This window comes from Trichosurus vulpecula, chromosome 8 (genome assembly GCF_011100635.1).
Source record: "Trichosurus vulpecula isolate mTriVul1 chromosome 8, mTriVul1.pri, whole genome shotgun sequence".
In the NCBI taxonomy this organism is placed as follows: domain Eukaryota; kingdom Metazoa; phylum Chordata; class Mammalia; order Diprotodontia; family Phalangeridae; genus Trichosurus; species Trichosurus vulpecula.
In genome coordinates, this window is record NC_050580.1 from 80,074,433 (window position 1) to 80,096,564 (window position 22,132).

General features: G+C 41.8%; 1 protein-coding gene across 50 annotated transcripts in view; it reads left to right on the forward strand.

Moving 5' to 3' along the window:
- The window catches only part of SORBS1 (sorbin and SH3 domain containing 1), a 304,222-nt gene that overhangs the window by 142,794 nt on the left and 139,296 nt on the right, over window positions 1-22,132 (forward strand). For 33 of the 50 annotated variants that reach the window (XM_036735337.1, XM_036735348.1, XM_036735343.1 and 30 more), the window contains exons 4-7: window positions 12,085-12,137; window positions 14,736-14,804; window positions 18,740-18,835; window positions 21,094-21,222. In XM_036735337.1, the coding sequence (XP_036591232.1) occupies window positions 12,128-12,137; window positions 14,736-14,804; window positions 18,740-18,835; window positions 21,094-21,222 (304 nt within the window). In that variant the 5' untranslated portion in view covers window positions 12,085-12,127. The remainder of the gene's footprint in view (window positions 1-12,084; window positions 12,138-14,735; window positions 14,805-18,739; window positions 18,836-21,093; window positions 21,223-22,132) is intronic. The other 17 variants (XM_036735346.1, XM_036735366.1, XM_036735385.1 and 14 more) reach the window with 3 other exon arrangements.

The following is a 22,132-nucleotide window of genomic DNA, read 5'->3' on the forward strand; positions in this document are numbered from 1 at the left end:
TGGCCTGAAGGCCACATGTGGCTTAAGCAATCTTCGGAAGGCTGCTCCTCAAGGTTTCTTTGAAAGCTGTGATTTTTTGTAAGGTGGAAGTTGTTAGTATCAACGAGAGACACCAGTTAGACTTTAATGTCCTTGGAAGTCCTTCTCCACAAGTTACTTCACACCCATCTTAAGAATAAATACTTCCAGACTTCTGACCTAATCCCCCCATTTCCCTCCCTATAAATAATTTCTATTTAATTCTTTTACATCATAGTTGGACCCAAATGGCAGCTCCTCCCAATACCCCAGTTCTGAGATCTTATATGGGGACAGTATAATGTTATGTTTTCACATTTGGAATTTTAGAGATTTATAGTTTGTCATAGATTTAGAGCCGAAAAGGGTCTTAGAAGTCATTGAGTCTAAACCCCTGATTTTATAGATAAGAAATTTGAGATTCAGGAGACTTGCTCACAGTATCAGAGGCAGGATTTGAACCCAGGTCTTCTGACTCCAAATTCAACACTGCATCAATGCTGCCTCTCAGACATCCTATACAGCAGGGGTCTTTAACCTTTTCTCTTTTTTTTTTTTGCCTTAGACCCCTGTGGTAAGCCTATAAGACCCCTTCTCAGAATTTTTTAAATGCATAAGATAAAATTCATAGGATTACAAAGGAAAACAATTATATTGAAATACAGTTAATATTAAAATAAGCAAATTCCCAGCCCCTTTAAGAACCAGAGAGATCCCAGAGACCAGGGAAACTTATTCCTGGACCTCCAGGTGAACTTATTTTATTTACCTGCTGGCTTTGGTCCTTTTTGGAAGAAAGCAATGTACTTGGGGGAGAGCTAGCATCAGACTGAACTGACTGTCCTTGGCCCAGCTACACTGGGGAGAGAGCCCAGTGCCCAAGTCAACAATCCACTCTTAATTACTTTAATCCATTTTTGCTTGGGGAATGCGGATATCTCTCCTATTCAGTTACTTCACCCTTTGTTTTCAAGCCCCTTTATCTTATCTCATTCTAGAGGACTGTGGTTATTTTACATCTAGTTAGAAATTCACAGACTGTTTAGATTCCTGAGAGACCTTAGGAAGCATTTAGTCCAATGCCCTCCTTTTACTGGGAAGCCAACCGAATGGCATGTGGAAAATGAGGTCATGCTCTTTCAGACCCGATGCATTGGGGTAATAAGATCACAGATTGAAAGTTGGAAAAAATCGTGAAGGTTATATAGTCCAACCGCTTGATTTTTTTTCAGATGAGGAAACTGAGGACCAGAGAGGTTGGGTGACATGCCCAGGGTCATACAGATAGTAAGTGCTAGAACTGGGTTTTGATCTTCCAATTCTCCTTCTCCTCCCAGCTCCCCACTATTTACTGTCCAGTAGGGGGCGTGATCTATTTCTGACACTATGAATCATGCCTACAGAAAAACACTATGGTGGGACAACAGTACATCAGTATCTGGCCCATTAGGTCACTAAATGGCTGTTGGTTTCATGCCTTCTTTAGCAGCTGTTAAGCAGTTTGATTCTCTTTAGAAATAGCCGGTGAGGGAAATTCAAAGACAGCACCACGTTATTTTTTTGTTGTGGTTTTTTGTTTTTTCATTGTTTTAATTTCTTTATTTGACATTTATCTCCGAAGGAAAGGAAAAAAAAAATGAATCTATCAGGAATTACAAAAAGGGTTAATATAAATGCAATATGAAAGCCTACTATTGACTACAGAGACCTTTCACTCTCACACGCATGAGAAACACAAGAAGGCTTACATTGTCTTTTTTTGTTTGTTTGTTTTTTGTGTGTAAAAAGTAAACATATAGGAGAAAATGTCCCTACAATCCTTTCTCCGAGACAGTTACTTGGAACTTGGTGGATGGTGGAAGTGAGGCTAATTAGAAAGTAGAAGGAAGACCCATTTGCTCTTGGACAATGGTCAGTCAGGGGATAGTGTTAACATTTCCATGGACACTTGTTTTTAACACATTCGTTTCAACACATAAACATAGGCTTATAAGACCATAGAGGGGGTGGGGAAAGAAGAGACTCATTGAAGCTCACTATGTTGCCCCTTTCACAAAGGGACAGAATTACACACTCATGAAATCTTCTTCCATTTATTCTCTGCAGAGTTCTCTGAAGGATCCCTAAGCTTGAGCCACGAAGGCCTTTCCATGAGCTTTTGGACTGCTCATAAGCAGTAATTTGATAAAACTGATTAGAGCCACTCTCAGTTTACAGACCAGGCCAGACTGATTTTACATTTCATCTTTTAGACTAGACCCAAGTGGCCCCTGTGCTCCGAGAGGCAGCAGTGGTAGTGGCATTGAAGTCAGTTAGCTGCATGTTCTTAATCAAGATTTAATTATTAACAATTTTTTAATTTTAACATTTAACATGTTTAACATTTAAAACATTTTTTCAGAGTGAGTTCTGATCAGTGAAATCATTTGATATACTTAAGAGCAATGAATAGAAATATTCGTGTGCTAGATGAGCTTGTAAAACTCCTTATATCTTTTCTGTATGAGTTTTGCTTCAGTGTTCTTCATCGAAGCCATTTCCCCCCACCCCACCCTATCTCCCCTTCCTGGATATTACACCTTGCCTTGTCTTACATACAACAAGGGGAATTTATTAATCGCCTGCTATGTGGCAGGCACTGGGACTGCAAAATTCACTGTTCAGTCGTTTCTGACTCTTCATGATTTGGATTTTTCTTGGCAAAGATGCTGGAATGGGTGTGAATGGTCAAGTTCTTTTAAGGCAGATTCACCCTGTACCCTTGTATTTCAGGGTTCTTAGCACCCCAAACCACAACAGTTTTGCCTTTCCTTCTCTAGCTCATTTGACAAATGAGGAAACTGAGGAAAATAGGGTTAAGTGACTCATCCAGGTTCACACAGCTAAGTAAGTATCTGAAGCATGATTTGAATTCAGGAAGAGGAGTCCTCCTGACTCCAGGCCTGGCACTCTATATGCCCTGTCACCTAGCTGCCCAATTATAATAGTGGCAGCTAATGTTTATATATTGCTCTAAGGTTTGACAAATATCTTACAAATATCATCTCATTTTATCTTCAGAACAATCCTGGGAGGTAGTTGTTATTATTGTGCTCATTTCACACCTGAGGAAACTGAGGCAAGAAGAGCTTAACTGACTTGCCCAGGGTCACCCAGCTAGTAAGTGTTTGAGGATGGATTTGAACTCAGGTCTTCTAACTTCTGAGACCAGCTTTCTATCCGCTAAGTGGTTTAAGATATTCCCTGCCCTCAAGGAGCTTATATTCTAGTGGTGAGGAAATTACAGGAGCACAAATAAGTAAATGAAAAACGTATGCAAAGCAAACACAAAGTAATTTTGGAGGGGGAAGACTCTGGGAGGAGGGGAGGGATAAAAATAGACCTCCCCTTGCAGGGGACTTCTGAGCCGTTCTTTTGTAAATTAGTATTTTCTCCCCTGAAATAGTGTGTTCTAAACCTACAACAAAAACCTTCTCTCTGCACTTTCAGCTCCAGTGACCCATCAAATGCAGCCATTTCGTTTTTCCTTCTTTGTCCACATGCCTGTTGGATCCAATTAGGAGAGTTTTCCAACAATGACCATGTTTACCACTAGCTACCAGAACCAGAGTCCATAATGATTTGTTGGGCTTGTTCAGGCACGCCTCAGCTGTTATTCTTTAAACAATATTTTCCTTGGATGGTTCACTCCCTTTTGGAAACAAATTAGATGCCTGAACCCATGTGGTGTTCTTATAATCCCCAACATGAGTAACTATAACCAACAACATAAAGTCGTAAAATGTAGACTGAAAAGATACATTTTCCCACAAGAGGGCTCCATACCGATTCTTAACAGTGGCAGAATGATGTGGTAACTCATCTTCATGAGTTCCAACCTGGCCTCAGACAGACCCTAAGCAAGTCACTTTACCCTGTTTGCCTCAGTTTCCTTGTCTGTAAAATGAGCTGGAGAAGGAAATGCAAACAACTTCATTATCTTTACCAAGAAAACCCTAAATGGGGTCACAAAGAATCGGTCATGACTGAAATGACTGAACAACATCAACATGGTGTGGCGGAAAAGCGTATTGAGTTTGGAGTCAGTAGATGGGGTCAGATCTTAGTCTTTGTACCAACCAACTCTGGGATCTTGGGCAAGTGACTTCATATGGCTGATCCTCAGGTTCTCATCTGCAAATGGCATACCACAGAGGTTGTTTAAAAGAAACATTTCATAAACTATAAAGTGCAGGAGATGCAAATGTAAAAACCAAGACAGTCTTTGTCCACAAGGAACTTACATATTAATAGGGGAGTGGCGGCCCGGGAGGGAAGGATTGGACGGAGAAGTCCCAGGCATGGTGAATGGAACCTACTCTTCCTAGATCTTGAGGTACAAAGGGGTTGGAAGGGGCATTGGGAGGGAGGTCATTAAGCTGGCAGCATGGTGGATCATGACGGATCAGGCTAGTGACAGAGAACCGAGCAGGTGGCAAAGATGGAAGTTTGTCATGAAGAAGGCTGGAAAGCAGCAGGGGAGAGGGAGTAGCCAGCCAGCTTTATTGTCTGCCTGAAAGTTAACCTTGGGTTCCTGGGGACCTTCAAGAGAGTGGTTATAGGAGAATGAAGATGCTGATTTCCCCTTTGCAGTATCTTTTCAGTATGTTCCCTTCTCTCCTCTGACATCACCATTACTCTAGTGCGGGCCCTCGCCACCTCATCCCTGGGACTGAGTTTACCTGCCTTAAGGCTCTCCCCACTGCAGTCCATTCTCCATTCAGCTATTATTTTCTTAAAGCTAAACTCCAGTGACTCCCTACTGCCTCCAAGACCAAATACAAAATGCTCCATTTGGCATTCAAAGCCCTTCATTATCCACTCCTTTCCTACCTTTCCAGTTTTTTTACACCTTACTCCCCTCCACATACTCTCCCATTCAGTGATACTGGCCTCCTGGCCGGTCCACAAATAAGATGCCTCTTCTCCAGGCATTTTCCCTGGCTGTCCCGAATGCCTGGATCACTCTCCCTCTTCTGCCCCAACTACTAATCTTCATGCCTTCCTTCAAGTTCCATCTAAAATCCTACCTTCTACAGGAAGCCTATCTGATCCCTCTAGTGCTTTTCTTCTGTTGAGTATTTCCTATTTATCCCATATATAGCTTGCTGTGTGTGTGTGTATGTATAATTTGTTTACATGTTGTCTCCTCCATTAGATCATAAGCTTCTGGAGCCCGGGGACTGTCTTTTTTGCCTCTTTTTGTATCTCTATCTAGTACTTAACACAGTAGATACTTAATGTGTGTTTATTGGTTGGTTAGGGAATAGAAAGCCATTTCAGGGAAGGGGGTAAAGAGGGGATATTAATGAGGAAATGGAGGCAGCAGCTGTAAAACTCTTGTTTTTGAAGTTAACGAAAGGAAAGAGTAACATAGGACTGTTGGTGGGAGGGTTGAAGATTGTGGATGGTTATTGTAACAGAGTGGTTTCTCCCATCTAGAAGCATACGCACTGCTATCTCAAAGGCCTCCCTAAGATAACTCACTAATTTTTTTCTTTTTGTTTAACTAACAAGCATTTATTCTCTTTCTCCCCCTCCCCCTCCACCAATAAAATGAAAAGAAAGAAAAGAAAAAGCTCTTGTAGCAAACATAACTAGTCAAACAAAGCAAATTTCTTTATTGGCCATGTACAAAGGTGTATGTCTCATTTTGTAACCCAAGACCATCACCTCTGTATCAGGAGGTGGGTACCATGCTTCATCTCTCGTCTTCTGGAATAGTAGTTTCATTCTCTTGATTGGTGTTCTAAAGTCTTTCAAAATTGTTGTGATTGTACATACTGTTTTTCTTAAACTTCATCCCATTATCTACCCAAGGAACTCAAAAATGAAAAGAAAGAAAATATATACACATATGTATGAAAATATTCATACCAGCATCTTTACAACAAAAAAAATCCTGGAAGCAAAATGAAACCTGTTGATTGCAGAATGGATGAGCAACTAATGTCATATAAATATCATAGAATATTATTGTGGTGGATTAATTAAAACATTTTAAAAGTTGCACAGAGGAAAGTGAGGGGGAGGTAAAGAAGGGGTCAAATAAAGCAATTTGGTTATGTATGTAATAAAGCAATAATAAAGCAATCTGGTTATGTATATATTATTTATACATATATGTAGATATATATATATATTTAAAAACCCATGATATATGGTAGAAATTCATAGTTTCTTGCACAGACATCTTCCTTTTTCTTCTTTATGTCTTGGAGTTTTTGCAGTTGTTGATGATTGAATAAAAACAAACAGAAAGAAATATTTGCAAATCATTTTCCAAATTCTGTCTTTCTATCATCATGCTATTTCTCAAATCCATGCCTTCCTTATGGATACAATGATAGCAAGGAGATTCAGAGCTAGTAAAAATCCCAACAATATGTAGGGAGTCCATAGGCTGTCAGAGGAGGGAAGTGGTTAAGAATCTATGGACTAGAGACTTCTAGCTCTGAATCTTCTTCTATGAATGTGTGTGTCTTCACAGAAGGTCCTCGTGGATGTTCTTCCCATCAACGTGCTCTTATGTTTATTTTTCAGCTGCTGCAGTTTGAATCCTCGCCTTGGTTGTACTTATCTGTGTGTCTATATTTGTATATCTCTTCCTCCCTTCAGCCCAGATAATCTTGTTTATTCTAGACAGCTCCATGGCAAGGAAACAGCTTCTAAACAGTCAGCATCATGTGGAGGAAGGAGTGTTGGCCTCGAGGTCAGGGCACCTGAACTTGGTCACAGGCTTGGTCACAGACTGACTGTGGGGCTGAGGGCAAATCCAACTTTGTTGGGTTTCTGTTTTTTCATCTGTTTAAGGAGGGAGGAAGGAGAGGAGAAAACCAGTAAACTAGAGCGTTGTTGCATGTTATCTTGCTCATGAGTGTTGTGCAGAGGAATATGATAAAAATTGAGTGGCTTTCCAGTCCATGGTGTTCTCTTCAGATAAGCATTTGTTTTCCCATAGACTACTCAGCTATTGTTCCCCATATAAAAATAACCCTACCTAATATGCTGCAGTCATGGTGTGTGACTTAATTGGAGTACGGTAATTACTATTTGGAGAGGCTGTTGTGGCAGAGTAGAGAGAGTGTGGGTCCTAGGAAGCCCACTGCTTCCATAACTCTTGACACTTACTGGCTATGTGACCCTGAGCAAGTAACTTAATTGTCCCTTATTGTAGGCTTATCTACTCAGTCACAGACAGATTGGTGGAGGGAGTTCCCCTATCAGGAATTCCCTGCACTGAAGGAATCTCAACTCCTTTGGGTAATTACCATTTTATAAAAATTCTCATTTTCCCTTTAAAATTGAGATTATTAAAAGCTCTGCTGCTGCCTAGAGTGTGATTTTATGTAGTTTTAGCCCTCTCCCTTCCAAAAAATTATAGAGTAGCACAGTTACAATTTTCCAAGATGATTCAATGAGCAAATATATTTTGATATGCACAAATTCAGTTTACAAACACTTTCTTCATTGCTGTACACATACATGCACACGTGTACACGTACATATTCATACTTGGGTCTTCTCTAAGGGAGGAGGTAAACCTATATTGTTCCTCACTCTGAGAGTGCAGATACTGTCTATACAAATTTGTTTGCCTTATTCACCACATAACTGATTTAACAGCTGGCAGAGTGGTTCCCAGAAATTTTCAACATTGTTTTTGTTTTTTTTTTTTCTCTTTTCATTTCTTTAGGCATCAGCTGATTAACTAGAGACCTGACAGATATATGAATACCAAGATTTAGTCTATTTCAAGTGGTTCATATTTCCTCAAAGTCTAGCCTCAATTATTATTTCTAAAAACCGAATGGCATATTGTCTGACTGTCGCCCTTGCTGGCCACTACATGACTTTCTCCTAGCAAATAGCCTATTATATCGGCAATGCTAACATCATCTTTGAGATTCTGCATCTCATGCTACTCTAACTTGTGAGTTTCACAGAAATGATTAATCTCTGGGAAGCTGCAATATCACAGCCATTGTATGAATGATATCTGTGAGGCACACCACATTGCCCGTCACAGAAATCATGGGCTAGCCATCTCATGGGCCAGAGAGATCCCAAATAGTGGCTAACATTGGAAGATGGAGGGCATCCGGAACAGGAGGTTGTCTTCTATTATTGTTCAAGGACATTCAACCTGTGCAGCTAAAGTGGGCAGGGTATTCTATCCATCTTGCTACCCCCCTAACTGCCCTTTGCAGTTACTGTTCTGCTCATGAGATCATAGAACCTAGAGATGGAAGGAACCTTAGAGATCATTTAGTCTGACCCTTTCTTTATATGGATGAGGAAAATTAGACCCATAGAGGTGAAATAACTTGGTCAAGGTCACATAGGTAGGAAATAATAGTATCAGTTGATTCCCCAATATTGCCAGGTGCCAGGTACCAATAATGTCATCTTCAGAAGAAGGTTGCCTCATGGCGTCGGTAATGAGCATCCTTTGGGGGGTCATTGCAATGTTGCAGAGAAACCTGAATAAGAGATGCCAGTCTGAGTTGGGCACAGTAAAGTTGTGATTAACCAAGATGCTCAGGTGGTGGTGTATTTGGTTAATTGAATTTGCCAGTAAACTGAGCCATTGTAGTGAAGCCAAGATGGTGGAGTAGGAGGATGAAGTATATAGCCCAGCTTTTCTGACGCATCTCCATGAAGGTCTAGAAAATTCGTCAGATCAAGTCCTAATTGGGAAATCCAAGAAAAATATCAGAGTGAGTCATTTTTTTCCAGTGCAGGTTGCCATAGGTAGACAGAAAGGTCTGTGGACACTGGGCATTGAGTCTGGCCAGGAGTATGCCACACAGAGCATTCTAGTATACAGGTACTGAAAGAAGATGAAGCTATGCACCAGGGCAGGTCAAGGTCTCAGACCCATACCAGAACACCTCAGCCCTGTGCAGAGTACAGGAACAGGTGCCAACTGGAAAGCTCTGTCATTCACTACCTAGTTCTGAGTTGCAGATCCAGGGCAGATTGAAGAGGGGACTTGTGCTCAGGGGTTAGACCACTTTGTTAGCACTAAAAGATTATAGGCCCCCAACCCACGCATTTCTCCCAGAAGTATGCAGAGCTCAGCCCTAACATCAAGTTTAAAGTGAAGAAGTAGTATGGAAGAATGATCAAACAAAGAATCCCACTATAAAGAGCTATTAAGGTAAGAGGGATTCCCAAAACACAAACTGAAAAGAGAAAAGCTCCAAAATATCTACAAAATCTCAAAGAAAAACAGGGCTTGGACACAAGTCTAATGAGAATTCCTGGAACAGATGAAGTAAGAAATCATAAAAAGGAGATAAAAATTATTTAAAAAACCAAATGAAAGCCCTAGAAGACAAAAATGGGAAAATAAATGAGAGTTACGGAAGAAAGATTTGAAAAGAGATTTAGAAGCTTGGAACAAAAGATAGAAGACCTTACCCAGGGCAAAAAAACTCGAAACAAAACAAAACAAAAAAACCTCCCTGAAAATTAAAATTGACCAAATTGAAACAAATGGCCCCAATATTAAAATAAAGTCAAAAGACTTTAAAAAATGAAAAAGGAGGAATATGGGTGAAGGAAATAGGCATTTATTAAGTACCTACTATATGTCAGTGCTTACTGAGTGCCAAGCGCTCTACAAATATCTCATTCTTTTCTCAGAACAATTCTGTCAGACAGGTGCTGTTATTCCCTGTTGGGGGTCCTTGACCATCAAGAACCCCAGTCTCAGTACGCAATGAATGAGGCAGGAGTCAAGATGGAAGGAACTCCAATTTATTGGGAGAAATCATCCCTTTTTATAGGGTTTGCACTACATGAGCATAAGCAAGTGGCCAATGGGTATGAGGATGACAGCATGGGAAAGAACAGAAATGTTGCAGTGGGACAGGATAGCACTGCTGCAGTACGGGTATACTGTTGCACTTTGTTTCAGTCTGGGTATCAGTATGGGCATGGGAAGGATCTGGATTGTTGCGATGTATGGTGCACTATGGTATCTCCAAGGGCATGGGAAAGATCAGGACTGTTGCAAGGCGGTATCTGTAAGGGTATGGGAATGAGGGGGACTGTTGTACTACGGTATCTACGGGGGCATGGGAATGCTTGGGCATGTTGCGAGATGGTATCAGAGCTGTATGAGCTACGTGAGACACGAGGCAGGATGTCCCTGTAAAGTATCAAAGATGTTCCGGTAAGTAAAGTAACAAAGCACTACATTAGGCACCGGAGTAAGAGCATTAGGTAATGGCCAGCTGGGTCCCTCCTTCTGGGCTTGTGTGTCCTTCGTGGACAGGCTCTGCCTGCATGTGTAGGATGACTACAGGGGCTTCCCAAGGGCGGAGGCCCTCCCTCCGGGTGCCTGCCGTTCCACTCCTACTAAGCCTGTCTGGTTTACCCAGGAAACAGGCCAAGTGCTAGGGTCCTAACAGCCCCAGGATCGGCACCAACCCCTTATAATTCTTATTTTACAGTCCAGGAAACTGAGGTAGATAGAGGTTGAGTGACTTTTAAACTCAGATCTTTCTGACTCAATCCTAGCACTCTATCCACTGTGCCACCTCGCTGCCTAGAAGACAATGTGAAGTATCTTTTAGTAAAAATGGACCTAGAAAATAGATTGAGGAGAAATAATTTAAGAATAATTGGACTACCTGAGTGTCAGGACCAAAAAACGGCCATCATACTTCAAAAAATCATAAAAACAATTGCCCAGATCGTTCAGAACCAGAGAGAAAAGGAGAAATAGAATCCACCAGTGTCCTACTGAAAGAAACCCCAACATGAAAACTCTCAGGAATAATATAGCCAAAATCCGGAGCTTCCAAGTTTAAAAAAATCTGAAAGTAGATCAACAGAAAGAATTCCCGTTCTGTGAAACCATAGTCAGGCTCACAAAAGATGGAACAGAGAGTTTGGAATACCATATTTGAGAAGGCAAAAAACTGAGGATAAGTTACCCAGAAAAACTGAGTATAATTCTACAAGAGAAAAATGGATTTTTAATAAAACAGAGGACTTCTAAGCATTATTAATGGAAAAATCAGGGCTGAGTAGAGTATTTTACATGTAAACGCAGGAGTTAAGAGGAGCATCAAAAGGGATTAAACAAGATAAACTATTTACATCCTAATATGGGGGTATGACATACATTTCCTCAGAACTCTGTCATTTTTACATGTCATGTCACAGGGAATCTAATTAGATACAGGATCTGGAAATGGTTTCTTTGTGCTTTGATGATCTTAAAATGAGAGTAGAATGAGAAGGGTAGAGGAGTACAATGGGTATGGAGAAGGGAAAAGAAGAATGGGGGAAAGTATCTTACAAAATTGAAGTATGCACATAAGAGCCTATACAAATCAGGAGGAAGGGAAGGAGGGAAGAGGTGACCTTTGAAATGTACTCTCATATGAACTGGCCAAAGGAGGGAAGAATGCATACACAGAAATACATTTCACTCAACAAAGAAATAGGAAGGAAAGGAGAGAAGACAAAGCAGGGAGGGAATTAGTGTAAGGGCATATTAAAGGAAGCATTCATTTTAAGCAAAACAAATTCTTAAAGAGAGGATGAGAAACAAAGAGAAGGAAAAGTAAAAGAATGCAGTGTAGGGAAATACACACTTAGCAATCATAATTGTGAATGGGATGAACTCACTCATAAAGTGGAAGAGGATAGCAGACTAGATCAGTTATTTTTAAGCTTGTATTTACATAAAAATAATCTGTAAGGTCTCTTCTAAATTTTAATATTCCATATTCTCCGGGTTTTTCCTGAAGTCTATTTGTACCCTACCTGTGGTAAAGCCTTCCGAGTTCATATTGGTCTGATTAGCCACAGTCAAACACATTGTACCTTGACCCCAATATAGTGATATCATTTTGATCCTCTTTGAGATTGAAGGACAACAACAAATTTACTTTAAAAATAATCTGTGAAGTCTCTTCTAAATTTTAAGATTCTATATTCTCTAGATTTTCCCTGAAGTCTATTTTATTCATTGAAGTCAAAAAGGTTGTTTGTTTATTTTCACAGAGAGAAAACCAGTGCCTGGCTGAAAACCAGCCCCTCTACCATCATGAGCTCTGGTAAGTCTGTTTGGAACCTTCTGGTTCTTCTTGCAAAGTAGGTTGGCTGCACAGTATTGCAGATAGAGCACTGGACTTGGAGTCAGAAAGGCTTGGGTTTGAATTGTACCTCATTTGCTTTCTAGTTGTGTGTTCTTTAGCAGTAGTTAACCTTCCTTAGTCTCATTGTCCTTATCTATATTATAATACCCATAATACTTACCCCATAATTATTTTGGGACTCTAGAGCAATAATGCTGTAAAACACTGCAAACCTTAAAGTGCTATGTGAATGTCAATTATTATCATTTTACTCCTCTGAGGCCCATGAGGCTGTTTCTTATTTCCAGTGAAATTAGCTAGCCTAAGTAGATGGGACCCATAGTTGTTCTGAGTATATTGATTAAGGAATGCTCAAAGGGCAGTATACTTCCCCCTTCATCCCCAGTGATGGAATGTGCCTTTGATACACTCCCAGTTTGCACATCTTCCTAATACACAAAGTGAAAGAGGAGAATGGTACCAAATACCAACGGCTTCAAGGGGGTGCTTCAGTTAAAAATGTTGGTAGGTGCAGAGGATGGAGTGTGGTCCATGTTTTGTCAGGCTGCAAAGATGAACCTATTTGGTTTGAAGTCAGTAGATTCAGACATCTTAGCCCCAGACTATCAGCTTTATCACAAAGGTCAGGAGCTTTCCAGGTTAAGTGTGCCATAGGGAGGGTGCAAGGGTAACGGAGATAATGGTGGTAGGGTATCTGAGAAGTGGAGAATTGACAATAGAAGAAGTGTTATCTCAGTCCTGGAGGGGCATCCTGAGATTGGTGGGATTAGGCTAATTTAACAGGAGCCATCACAGTGATTCCAGATCATACTTTCCCAGTTAGAGAAGGGGGAAAAGGATGGTTAAGAGGGTACGAGGAGAGAAGACTAGGAGCACCACTATTGGGGAACTGGGTTGGGGATGCTGGATTTCTACTCTAAGACTTCATACCCACCTCTCTCCCTAATCCCACATCCTTTCCAAAAAAAAGGAGGCATCTTCATGGCCCTAGGAGATTGTAGTATAGGCAAACTTCAGTGCAATTCAGCATTTTTATATGTCTGGATTTATAGTTTAATTGGTATAAGAAACTTCCTCTACCAATGCAGCTCCACAGTTGTTCTATAATTTATAGTCTTAGAGACTTGTCTGGGCCACTGAGAGGTTAAGTAACTTTCCCACAGTCACTGAGCCAGTGTGTATCAGAGGCGGGAGGACTTGAACCCAGGTTATTTGCACTCCAAGGCCTAGTTCTACTATACTTTGCTACACAAGAATTTTGGGATCCTAGTTCTAGAGTTGGAAGAGTCCTTAAACACTATGAGTCCAACCTCCTTATTTATAGATGGTGTAATGGGGCCTTGGCAATAGATTTGTTTGACATTACACAGGTTAGTGTCAGAGGCGGGATTTGAACCTGGGTTCTCTGACTCCAGTTGCACCTACCGTGTGCTTTGTGCTAAGTAGTGGGGATAGAGAGACAAAATTTAAAAAAAAAAAAAAGAAAAACACCCAATCTTCCTCTCAAATAGCTTACGTTCTATCAGAAAGAACACCAGATATCCGGTGACAAAAGTTTGAGCGCTCGTTCCTCTCTTACCTAGCCATGAGATGATAGGTGGGGATCAAAAACTTTCCTTATCTGTAAAATTGGAATATTACTTACGCATTTCCCTCCCTGGGTTACTGTTTAAATTGTTTTTTATTCTGCTCTTGAATACACACAAAAAGGGGAGCATTTTCATCTACAAAGTAGAATAGAAAAAAGAGGATTGTGTAGAAAACTACACAGTTTGATTTTTTAAAAGTACCCAATAAGCTCAGCTTGTTACTTTCAAAGCACCTCACAGGATTATTGTGAGGAAAGGACTTTGTAAACTGGGAAATGCTATGTAAATATGAACTATTATTATTTCTTTATCTAGCTGAATGATCTCCCTTCCCCACCCCAAAATGCTATGAGTTGGTCTTAGGGGTTGATATCACCAAAAAACTGTTTGTCTTAATATTCCTCATAATATTTTGACAGATTTTTTAAAGGATAGGAAGGAGACCGCAGAGAGGGTGGGTCTAGATCAGAGGTGGGGAACCTGTGGCCTCGAGGCCACATGTAGCCCTCTAGGTCCTCAAGTGTGGTCCTTTGACTGAATCCAAACTTCACAGAACAAATCCCCTTAATAAAAGGGTTTGTTCTGTAAAACTTGGACTCAGTTAAAAGGCTGCACCCAAGGACCTGGAAGGCCACATGTAACCTCAGGGCCTCAGGTTCCCCACTCCTGGTCTAGGTGGAAGAGAGGCTGGCTTATTTCATTCATGTTCGTGTATCTCCCACTTCACCCCCTTCCCCCAATACACATATTCACTACCATCTCCCCACTGGATTGTTATTGGGTAATATATTCATAGTTCCAGGTTACACAACAGCATCAGACATTCCTCTCAATACTGTAGGGACAGTAACTCCAAGCTTGATAAACACCGTCTGGGGCAACACGGGAATGGTTTGCAGATCGAACTGAATGTGCTGTTAATCGTCTTTTCTACACTTGCTTGTCTTTTCGTTTGTTCTTTTTTCAGAATGTGAAGTTGATATTTCCAAAACAGTGGTAAACGGGCTAACCTCAACCAGTAATGGTCAAGAAAAAGGTAGGGAGAGTGATGAAGACCTACCATTCTGGGCATGGTATAGGAAAATATTTAGTGAGGGGGTATTTGTAATTTATAGTTAAGACTAGAAGGGACCTTAGAATTTTGAAGGAGATCTAGGCAAATTCCTTTATTTTATAGCTAAAGAAACTGAGGCACAGAAAAGGAAAATGACTTGCCTCCAAGGTCATACCTAGTAAGCTAGTGGCAAAGATGAGAGTAAACGCAAGTCTTCTGATTCTCAGTCTATGAAGTGCCTCCCTCCAAAAGCCTGGCTCAAGATTTCCCTTGGTGGTCTTCTCTGAATTTTCTGAAATTTCTTTGCTGTCTCATTCAAACCCTGAATGGCAGAGCTGAAAGTGACCTTAGAGGTCATCTGGTCTACCCTATTTATTTTACAAATGAGAAAACCAAGGCTTAGAGAAATGAAGTGGCTTACTCTGAGTTACACACCTTAGAAGTGACTGAGACTGGCTTTGAACCCAGATTTCCAATTTCAAGTCTCCTGCTTTTTTTCTACTACACCACTAGTTATTCTGTCATGAATCACAGAATATTCCATTTGGCAAAGTAGCTGAAAGTAATACAGTCCAACCTCCTTCCCAAAGAACACAGCCTCTTCAAATCAACCCAACAAATAATTTATGGGACCATAGAGTTAAAATTGGAAAGGAATTTTGAAGTCATCTTGTCCAACTCTACCATTTTACAGGTGAGGGAGCTGAGGACTGGACAGGTCCCAAGATCACAAAAGTACTGTGTAGTCTTGAAACTTCTGGTTCGATGTCTCCACAGTGATGAGGAGTTTCCCACCTCATAGTTTTGGCTAACCCTTTTAGTCCAGTGATTTAAAAGAATTGTTGCCCAGGAAGGCAATAATTCGAAAGACCCAGACCCATCACTGGCTGAGCAAGACTTTGGACAGGTTATCTAATATGGTATCTCTGAATCTCATTTTCTTCAATTTTGAGGTGAAAGTATTAATACATATTCCTCTCTCAAAAAGAGACTGTGGTTAACTGTGGCTAAATAAAGGAGATATGGTGTGTTTTGTCATTAAAAAAAGTCACCAGCCACAAATCTCTGTTAAGAAGCATTTCCCCTCCATTCACAGTAGGACCATAAAATATGACAGTTGAACGGGACCTTAGAGCCCATCTAATTTAGGTAGCTTATTTTCCTTATTAACAAGTGAGGAAACTAAGTCCACAGGCTCTTGCCTAAGGGAACACAATGTCTTAGTGACATGATTAATGATGATTGGTTTTTGTAATGAATTGGTAGGATCCTGAGTCATTAAACAAGATTAAATTACATTCAGTATAGTTTTATCATGAAACATATTACACTCCTTTTTGATTCTTTGAGAAGTAAGTTAATCACATATAAGAATGCTGTTTATCAGGATAAATCGCTTCATTTCTTGTTTTCTTTGTGATAAAAATCCATACACGTTAACAACAGAGATGTCAGCTCTCCCATCAGGCTCGCACAGTGGCAGTAGGAACTACATAGATGAATGTCGATTAGGCCTTTTTTAAAAAGATGATCAAAATGCAGACAGCAGACATTCAAAAAGAGTGCTGGAACGTTTGACATGGCTGGCTTTAGTCTGTGATTGCTGTTATTTATATTAATTTTCCTCGTGGGGCAAAGAGGTAGTTTGGCCTGAGGGAAGGGGACATAGGAATGGGATGCTCCAGGAAGGGTCTAGCACAGGGGTGGGGCAGGTTTCTGTGGGTGTAAGGTGTTTGCTGCTAAAGCCTGGCCCTGCGCTTGCTCTCATTTACCACTCAGTGTTAGGAGGGCTGTACCCTGAGCCAAAGTGGTGAACAGAGCTGGGAAGTTCATAGGGCGGATATGGTAGGAGGAGTCAGGGGAGAGATGTCTCAAAGTAGAGGAAGAAGCCTACAGGGAGCAGTGATGACAATAGCTTTGTACCATGTGTGTGTGTGTGTGGTGTGTGTGTGTAGGGGGATGGGGGCGCGGGAGGTGGGGGTGGGGAATGTATCAGAGATCTTGCCAGTTCCCTTCCAGTAGAGCTGGGGAAGGGATGGGAGGGGAGAGAAAATGTAGTTCATCTTCTCCCCACTTGAGTTCAGTTGGGAGCCCCGGGGACCCAGATCAGGTGAGGTAGGAGCTGAGTTAGGGAAGAGAACCACTATTCCCCAGGTCAGAGCAGTCCCTGGTTGGGAGGCTGGGGATGGAAATGCACAGGAAAGATACTAAAGCTCAAAGCTGTGTCACCTGCTGGGGCCAACTGAAATGGATATAAGCTGCTGGAGGATCAGCCACAGACTGGCCTTCCCCTCTCCTGTTCCTCACTACCAATTTAGCCGAGTTATCATCATCCTATTAAATAGTAACTTGTTAAATAATAGTTGTTAATAATATAATAGATTGTGATTATTAATAAATTATTGTCAATTATTAATCAGCCAAAATAAATTTGTTAAGGGCATTGTGTCCCAGGCACTGTACTAAGTTCTGGGGCTACAAAGACAAAAGACAGCCCCTACCCTTGATTCTGAGTCTCTGCCCTTTTCCATCCCTTTCCCACCAATTCCCCTCTGACCACTGGTGCTGAGGACTGTGGTAAGAAAATTGAACCCTCCTGGTTGGATGCTGGGTCGGGAGCATAAACAGATTGGTTTCCAAATCTCTCTGTCAGGTGCAACAAGAGACAGAGGAAGCAGGGATGCCTCTTACCAGGCTTAGCACTGAATGAAAGATTTGGGTCAATGGAAAAGAAAGTACAGAAGCTAACTGAGGAAAACTGGAGCAGTGGGGTTGGGAGTGGTGGTGGCCACAGGGGCAGTAGGGAGATGGACCCTAGACTCTCTCTTTCCCCTTCCAGTTGTCCCAGGCACACTTGTCCAAAGCATTTCCTTCTGGGCCTCTCTCTCCAATTCGGTTCATAATTACTAAGCACCTACTATGTGCCAGGCCCTCTGCTTGGCTTTGAGGATAAAAAGACCAAAAAAAATTACCCTCGCCTTTAAAAAACTTACATTCTATGGAGAGCAGGTAGTGAGGCATACCATACATGCAAGACATATACAAAATAAATTCAAATTCATTTCAGAGAGGGAGAGGCCTCTGGAGGGAATCTGTGAAGCCCTATCCTAGTTGAGCCTTAAAGGGAAATAGGAGGTTCCAAGAGTCAGGGGGGAGGATAAGTATTCTAGGCAAAGGCGTGGAGCTGGGAAATGGAGAGTTGTGAACCAGGAGCAGCAAATGAGCCAGATTAGCTAGAGTGTAGAGTGCAGGATTAGGGAGTAATGTCTAATCAGCCTGGAAAGATAGCGAGGGGCCTTAAATGCCAGACAGAACTTTATGCTTGTTCCCAGAGGCAGTAAGGGACCATTGAAGTTTCCTGAGCAGAGGAGTGACATGGTCAGATGAATGCGTTAGCACTAACAATTTGGTAGTTATGTGGAAGGTGGAGAGGGAAGGCAAAAGGGCTATTTGGAGGAGACCTGGTAGAATATTAAAGCAGTTCAGGTGAGAGGTGATGGGGCCCGAGCTGGGGTGGTTGTGGTGTGTATGGACATCACAGATATTGTGGAGCCACCAGGTCTTCCCCGGAGGGGCGCCATGTTCTAGGGCAGGAATGTACTCCCCTCCTATGGACCGCCCCTGTCCATCACCTTCCTGCTGTGCCTTGCACTGGGAGCTGCCAAAATTTGAGTGGCTGTTGTAAGGCAGGATTCCCCAGCCTTGGTGCCTGGGATCACCAGGGAAAGGGAGTTATTTTTACTTGCTGCATCTCCTGCTCTTAGGATTGGTGTGTGTGTGTGTGTGTGTGTGTGTGTGTGTGTGTGTGTGTGTGTGTGTGTACAGCTTCCTCCTTTTGTCATTGCTGATTTCCTCAAGTGCCTGAATGTTTCCCAAATGTTCTTTTGGGTGCACCATTTGCCCTTTTGTGTTTTCAGCTATTGGCGACCCTTTACGTGCACGCTCTATTTCTGCTGTTAAAATCATTCCTGTGAAGAAAGTGACAAACTCTTCTGGCCTAGTCCTCCCTACAGGTATCTCTCCTCTCTGTGGGCATGGTGGTTTGGTTTCTTCTCAACGCCCCCCCCCTCCCCTTAACCCTCCTTCCAGATTGCAGATGTTTTTACTTCTTAATACATTCTAAAAGACACTTGTAGACCTAATCTTCACTTCCTTCTTTGCATGCTGAAGATGCTTTCTCTCTTTTCTCCGGCATTATGTCTCTTATCTCTTTCAATTTTGTTCTCCACATAAGGGTATGTATGAGTGTGTATGTGTGTGAGTGCATATGTGTGTATTTCCGTGAGCCAACAAAGTTCTGATAATAACCAAGAGAATGAAAAATCATTTGGCCTTAAGAAGGTGGTTCAGTTTGGGGGTTGGGTCAGGGGTTCAAAATGAATCCTAGGGTGGGTCTAGTGATCCGAGATTCTTAGTACTACCCAGCATCTCTCATTTTTCCTATATTAGATATGGAACTCCAGTCTGGGTGCAAAACTGATGGGGTCATCCAGGGATCTTCTGCATTGGGCTGAATCTGAAGGGGTTGCTCTAGCTCTCCACTCCCTCACCTCCCACCCCAGGCCTGCCCTAGTTATTGTCTAGACTTGTCTCTTGTAGGTACCAAGCCATAGCCATGCTCATTAGGACATTTTCCAAAACATATTTGCCTTACTTACTCTTAAGGCTACCATGATTTCCTGTCTCTCACGTCCAAGTTGTGAGTGCCAGGAAATGTGCTGGAAGTAAAAAAAATCTACCCATTTTTTTGGGGCAGGGCAGTTGGGGTTAAGTGACTTGCCCAAGGTCACACAGCTAGTACATGTGTCACATGTCTGAGGCCGGATTTGAACTCAGGTCCTCCTGACTCCAGGGCCAGTGCTCTACTCACTGCACCACCTAGCTGCCCCAAATCCACCCATCTTACATTGTGCAGAAATGAGTATGTGGTCAGGCTGTAGACATTTATTGACGTTTACATCAGTCCAATGGGCAGAGCAAATTGATTTCCTAATTGGTTAACCTATAAAGTGACCGAACTTTTCCATTCTCCCCCTGACTTTTTTTTTTAAATGAGAAAGAACCAGCAATGTTTTACTTTCCTTTGAATGGGGTATCTACTGTGCAGATCTGTCCTGACACACGGTACCAACCAGCTTCTCCTTGGAAATCAGAAAATGGACTCTTCTGAGTCAAAAGCAGAAAAGAAATAGGTCTCACTTTTCTCTGACCTGGGGTTAGGAAGGGTAATGGAGTTGAATGGGTCAGTACACCCTCACTCCAACTCAATGCAAACTCCCTGAAATCAATCTCAATCTCCTCTCTGATCTTAGGTCAGAAAAGGGGACAGAAGCAAAGCAGAGAATGAGGCTTCAAAGATAATTGAAGTTGACCATAACTCAACCTTGTTGAACAGAATTAACCTAACCTTCTAAACTTGTCTGCCTCAGGTCATGATCAATCCAGACCAAATTTATTGTGGCTTATTTTTAAATCTTTCCAATTCAGATGCTTCTTAAAGGTGTTTGGAGACCATATGGCCATATGAAGGCCATATGAAGATAAACAGAGACAAGAGATGGTGGTGTCTTGGGCTTGTGCTCAGATGGGTTTGGAAGGTTTGGGATTCCTAGATATTTTCTTTTAAGTGACATTACTTCACTAATTCTCTTCATTTGGAGAACTATTAACACCCTTGAACATGATGCATTTTTTTCCTATAGGTGAGACTGCTTTTTTGTTTAGTCTTATCTAGGATTTTGGCTATCTAATCTAAGAGATGATTCTTTTCCCAACACCAAAAAAAAAAAAAACTACCCCCCAAAAAACCCAAACCCAAAGGATGATGGGTATCTCTTGGACTAGACCACTCAGGCATGACCTGCTGTACCAAATTAAAAGGATGGTCATGAAGCATGAAAAATCTTATTCAGTCCTTTCTTGATCTCAATAGAGAAAACACAGACCTAAAATGAATTTCATCAAGGGAATAAACATGTTTACGTTTTAAAAACTGATTTAACTCTCTGTAGGGGTCCTACATTTATTTGGATTTCACAGTTTGCCTTGATATTCCCTACCCAGCCCCCACCTTCTACGAATACACTGTGAGTGCCTCCTAAGGAGAGATTTGTAGACAAAGGTTAATTTGCATCAGTAAAAGTGTTTGAAGGATTCACAGGGGTGTAAGTTTGTTCCAATGACTTCCAATCTGTTACTGTTTTCTTAGCCAACTCTTTCCTGCTGCTGTTTTGCATTTTTCAGCCTTCTCCTCTGGGTCCTTTCTTTCCAGACATGGACCCTACCAAAATTTGCACTGGAAAAGGAATGGTGACACTCCGGGCATCTTCCACGCACAGGGAATCACCCAGTGCCAGCCCTGTGAGCCCCCAGGAGACTGTGCTCTCAGAAAGTAAGCCAGGTACATTCTTCACTCTGGGTAATAGTTCTTAAAGTGAAATGGGATGATGTAGGATGCCATCTTGCTACTTTTGAAAGGGATCTGAAATATGTTATATAGTTACCTTCTAGTGCTCCCAGGAAGCACCGACCTCTCCAACTGCTTTTTGTTGAGCTTGGCGGCTACCACTACACAGTTTTAGACCAGTAGGTACCTATGTGTCTCAGTGTGAATGCCAGCTGGCATTCTGGAGTGGTGCCAAGTTTCTCTTTATGCTTGTGGCTTAGAGGGGGCGGGGTGCATATCTGTTGAGGACCCAGTGTTTCTGATCCTACCCCACTGCCAAAATGTGGGGCCTATTTAGGATGCAGCTGGGGGTGGGAGGATTCCCTTGCCAGGGCTTGGTTCTAAGGGTAGGGTAGCCCAGATCACAGTGACCCAGCCCCTCAGGAGAACAATAAAGGAAAACACTGGGCCTGAGAGGGATGGAGAGTCTGGGAGCCAGAGATCAATTCTAGAGCCAACTTTGGAGGCAGGAAGAAAAGAACTATATGGGTCAGGAAACTTGAATCTTCTCTGGAAGAAGGTCAAATCTGTAACTCAAGGGGGTCTCCCCTATTCTCCAACCAAGAGTACTCAGGGTCCAGATGTTTAAGGATCAGGAACAATATGTACTCATATTCTCTAAAAGGACTTGGCCGAGGTAGGCGGGGCAGTGGGAGTGACAAGCCTAAAATCCCTCTAATCTAGGTTGTCTTTACCTTTTTCTCTGTCATGGACCCCTTTAGCAAGCTGGTGAAACCTAAGGAACCATTTGCAGAAGAATATTTTTAAAGGCTTGAAATAAAATTCACGAGATAACAAGGGAAGTTATATTAAAGGTAGTTATCAAAATATATTTTTTAAAAAGTTTAGTCTTATCTAGGATTTT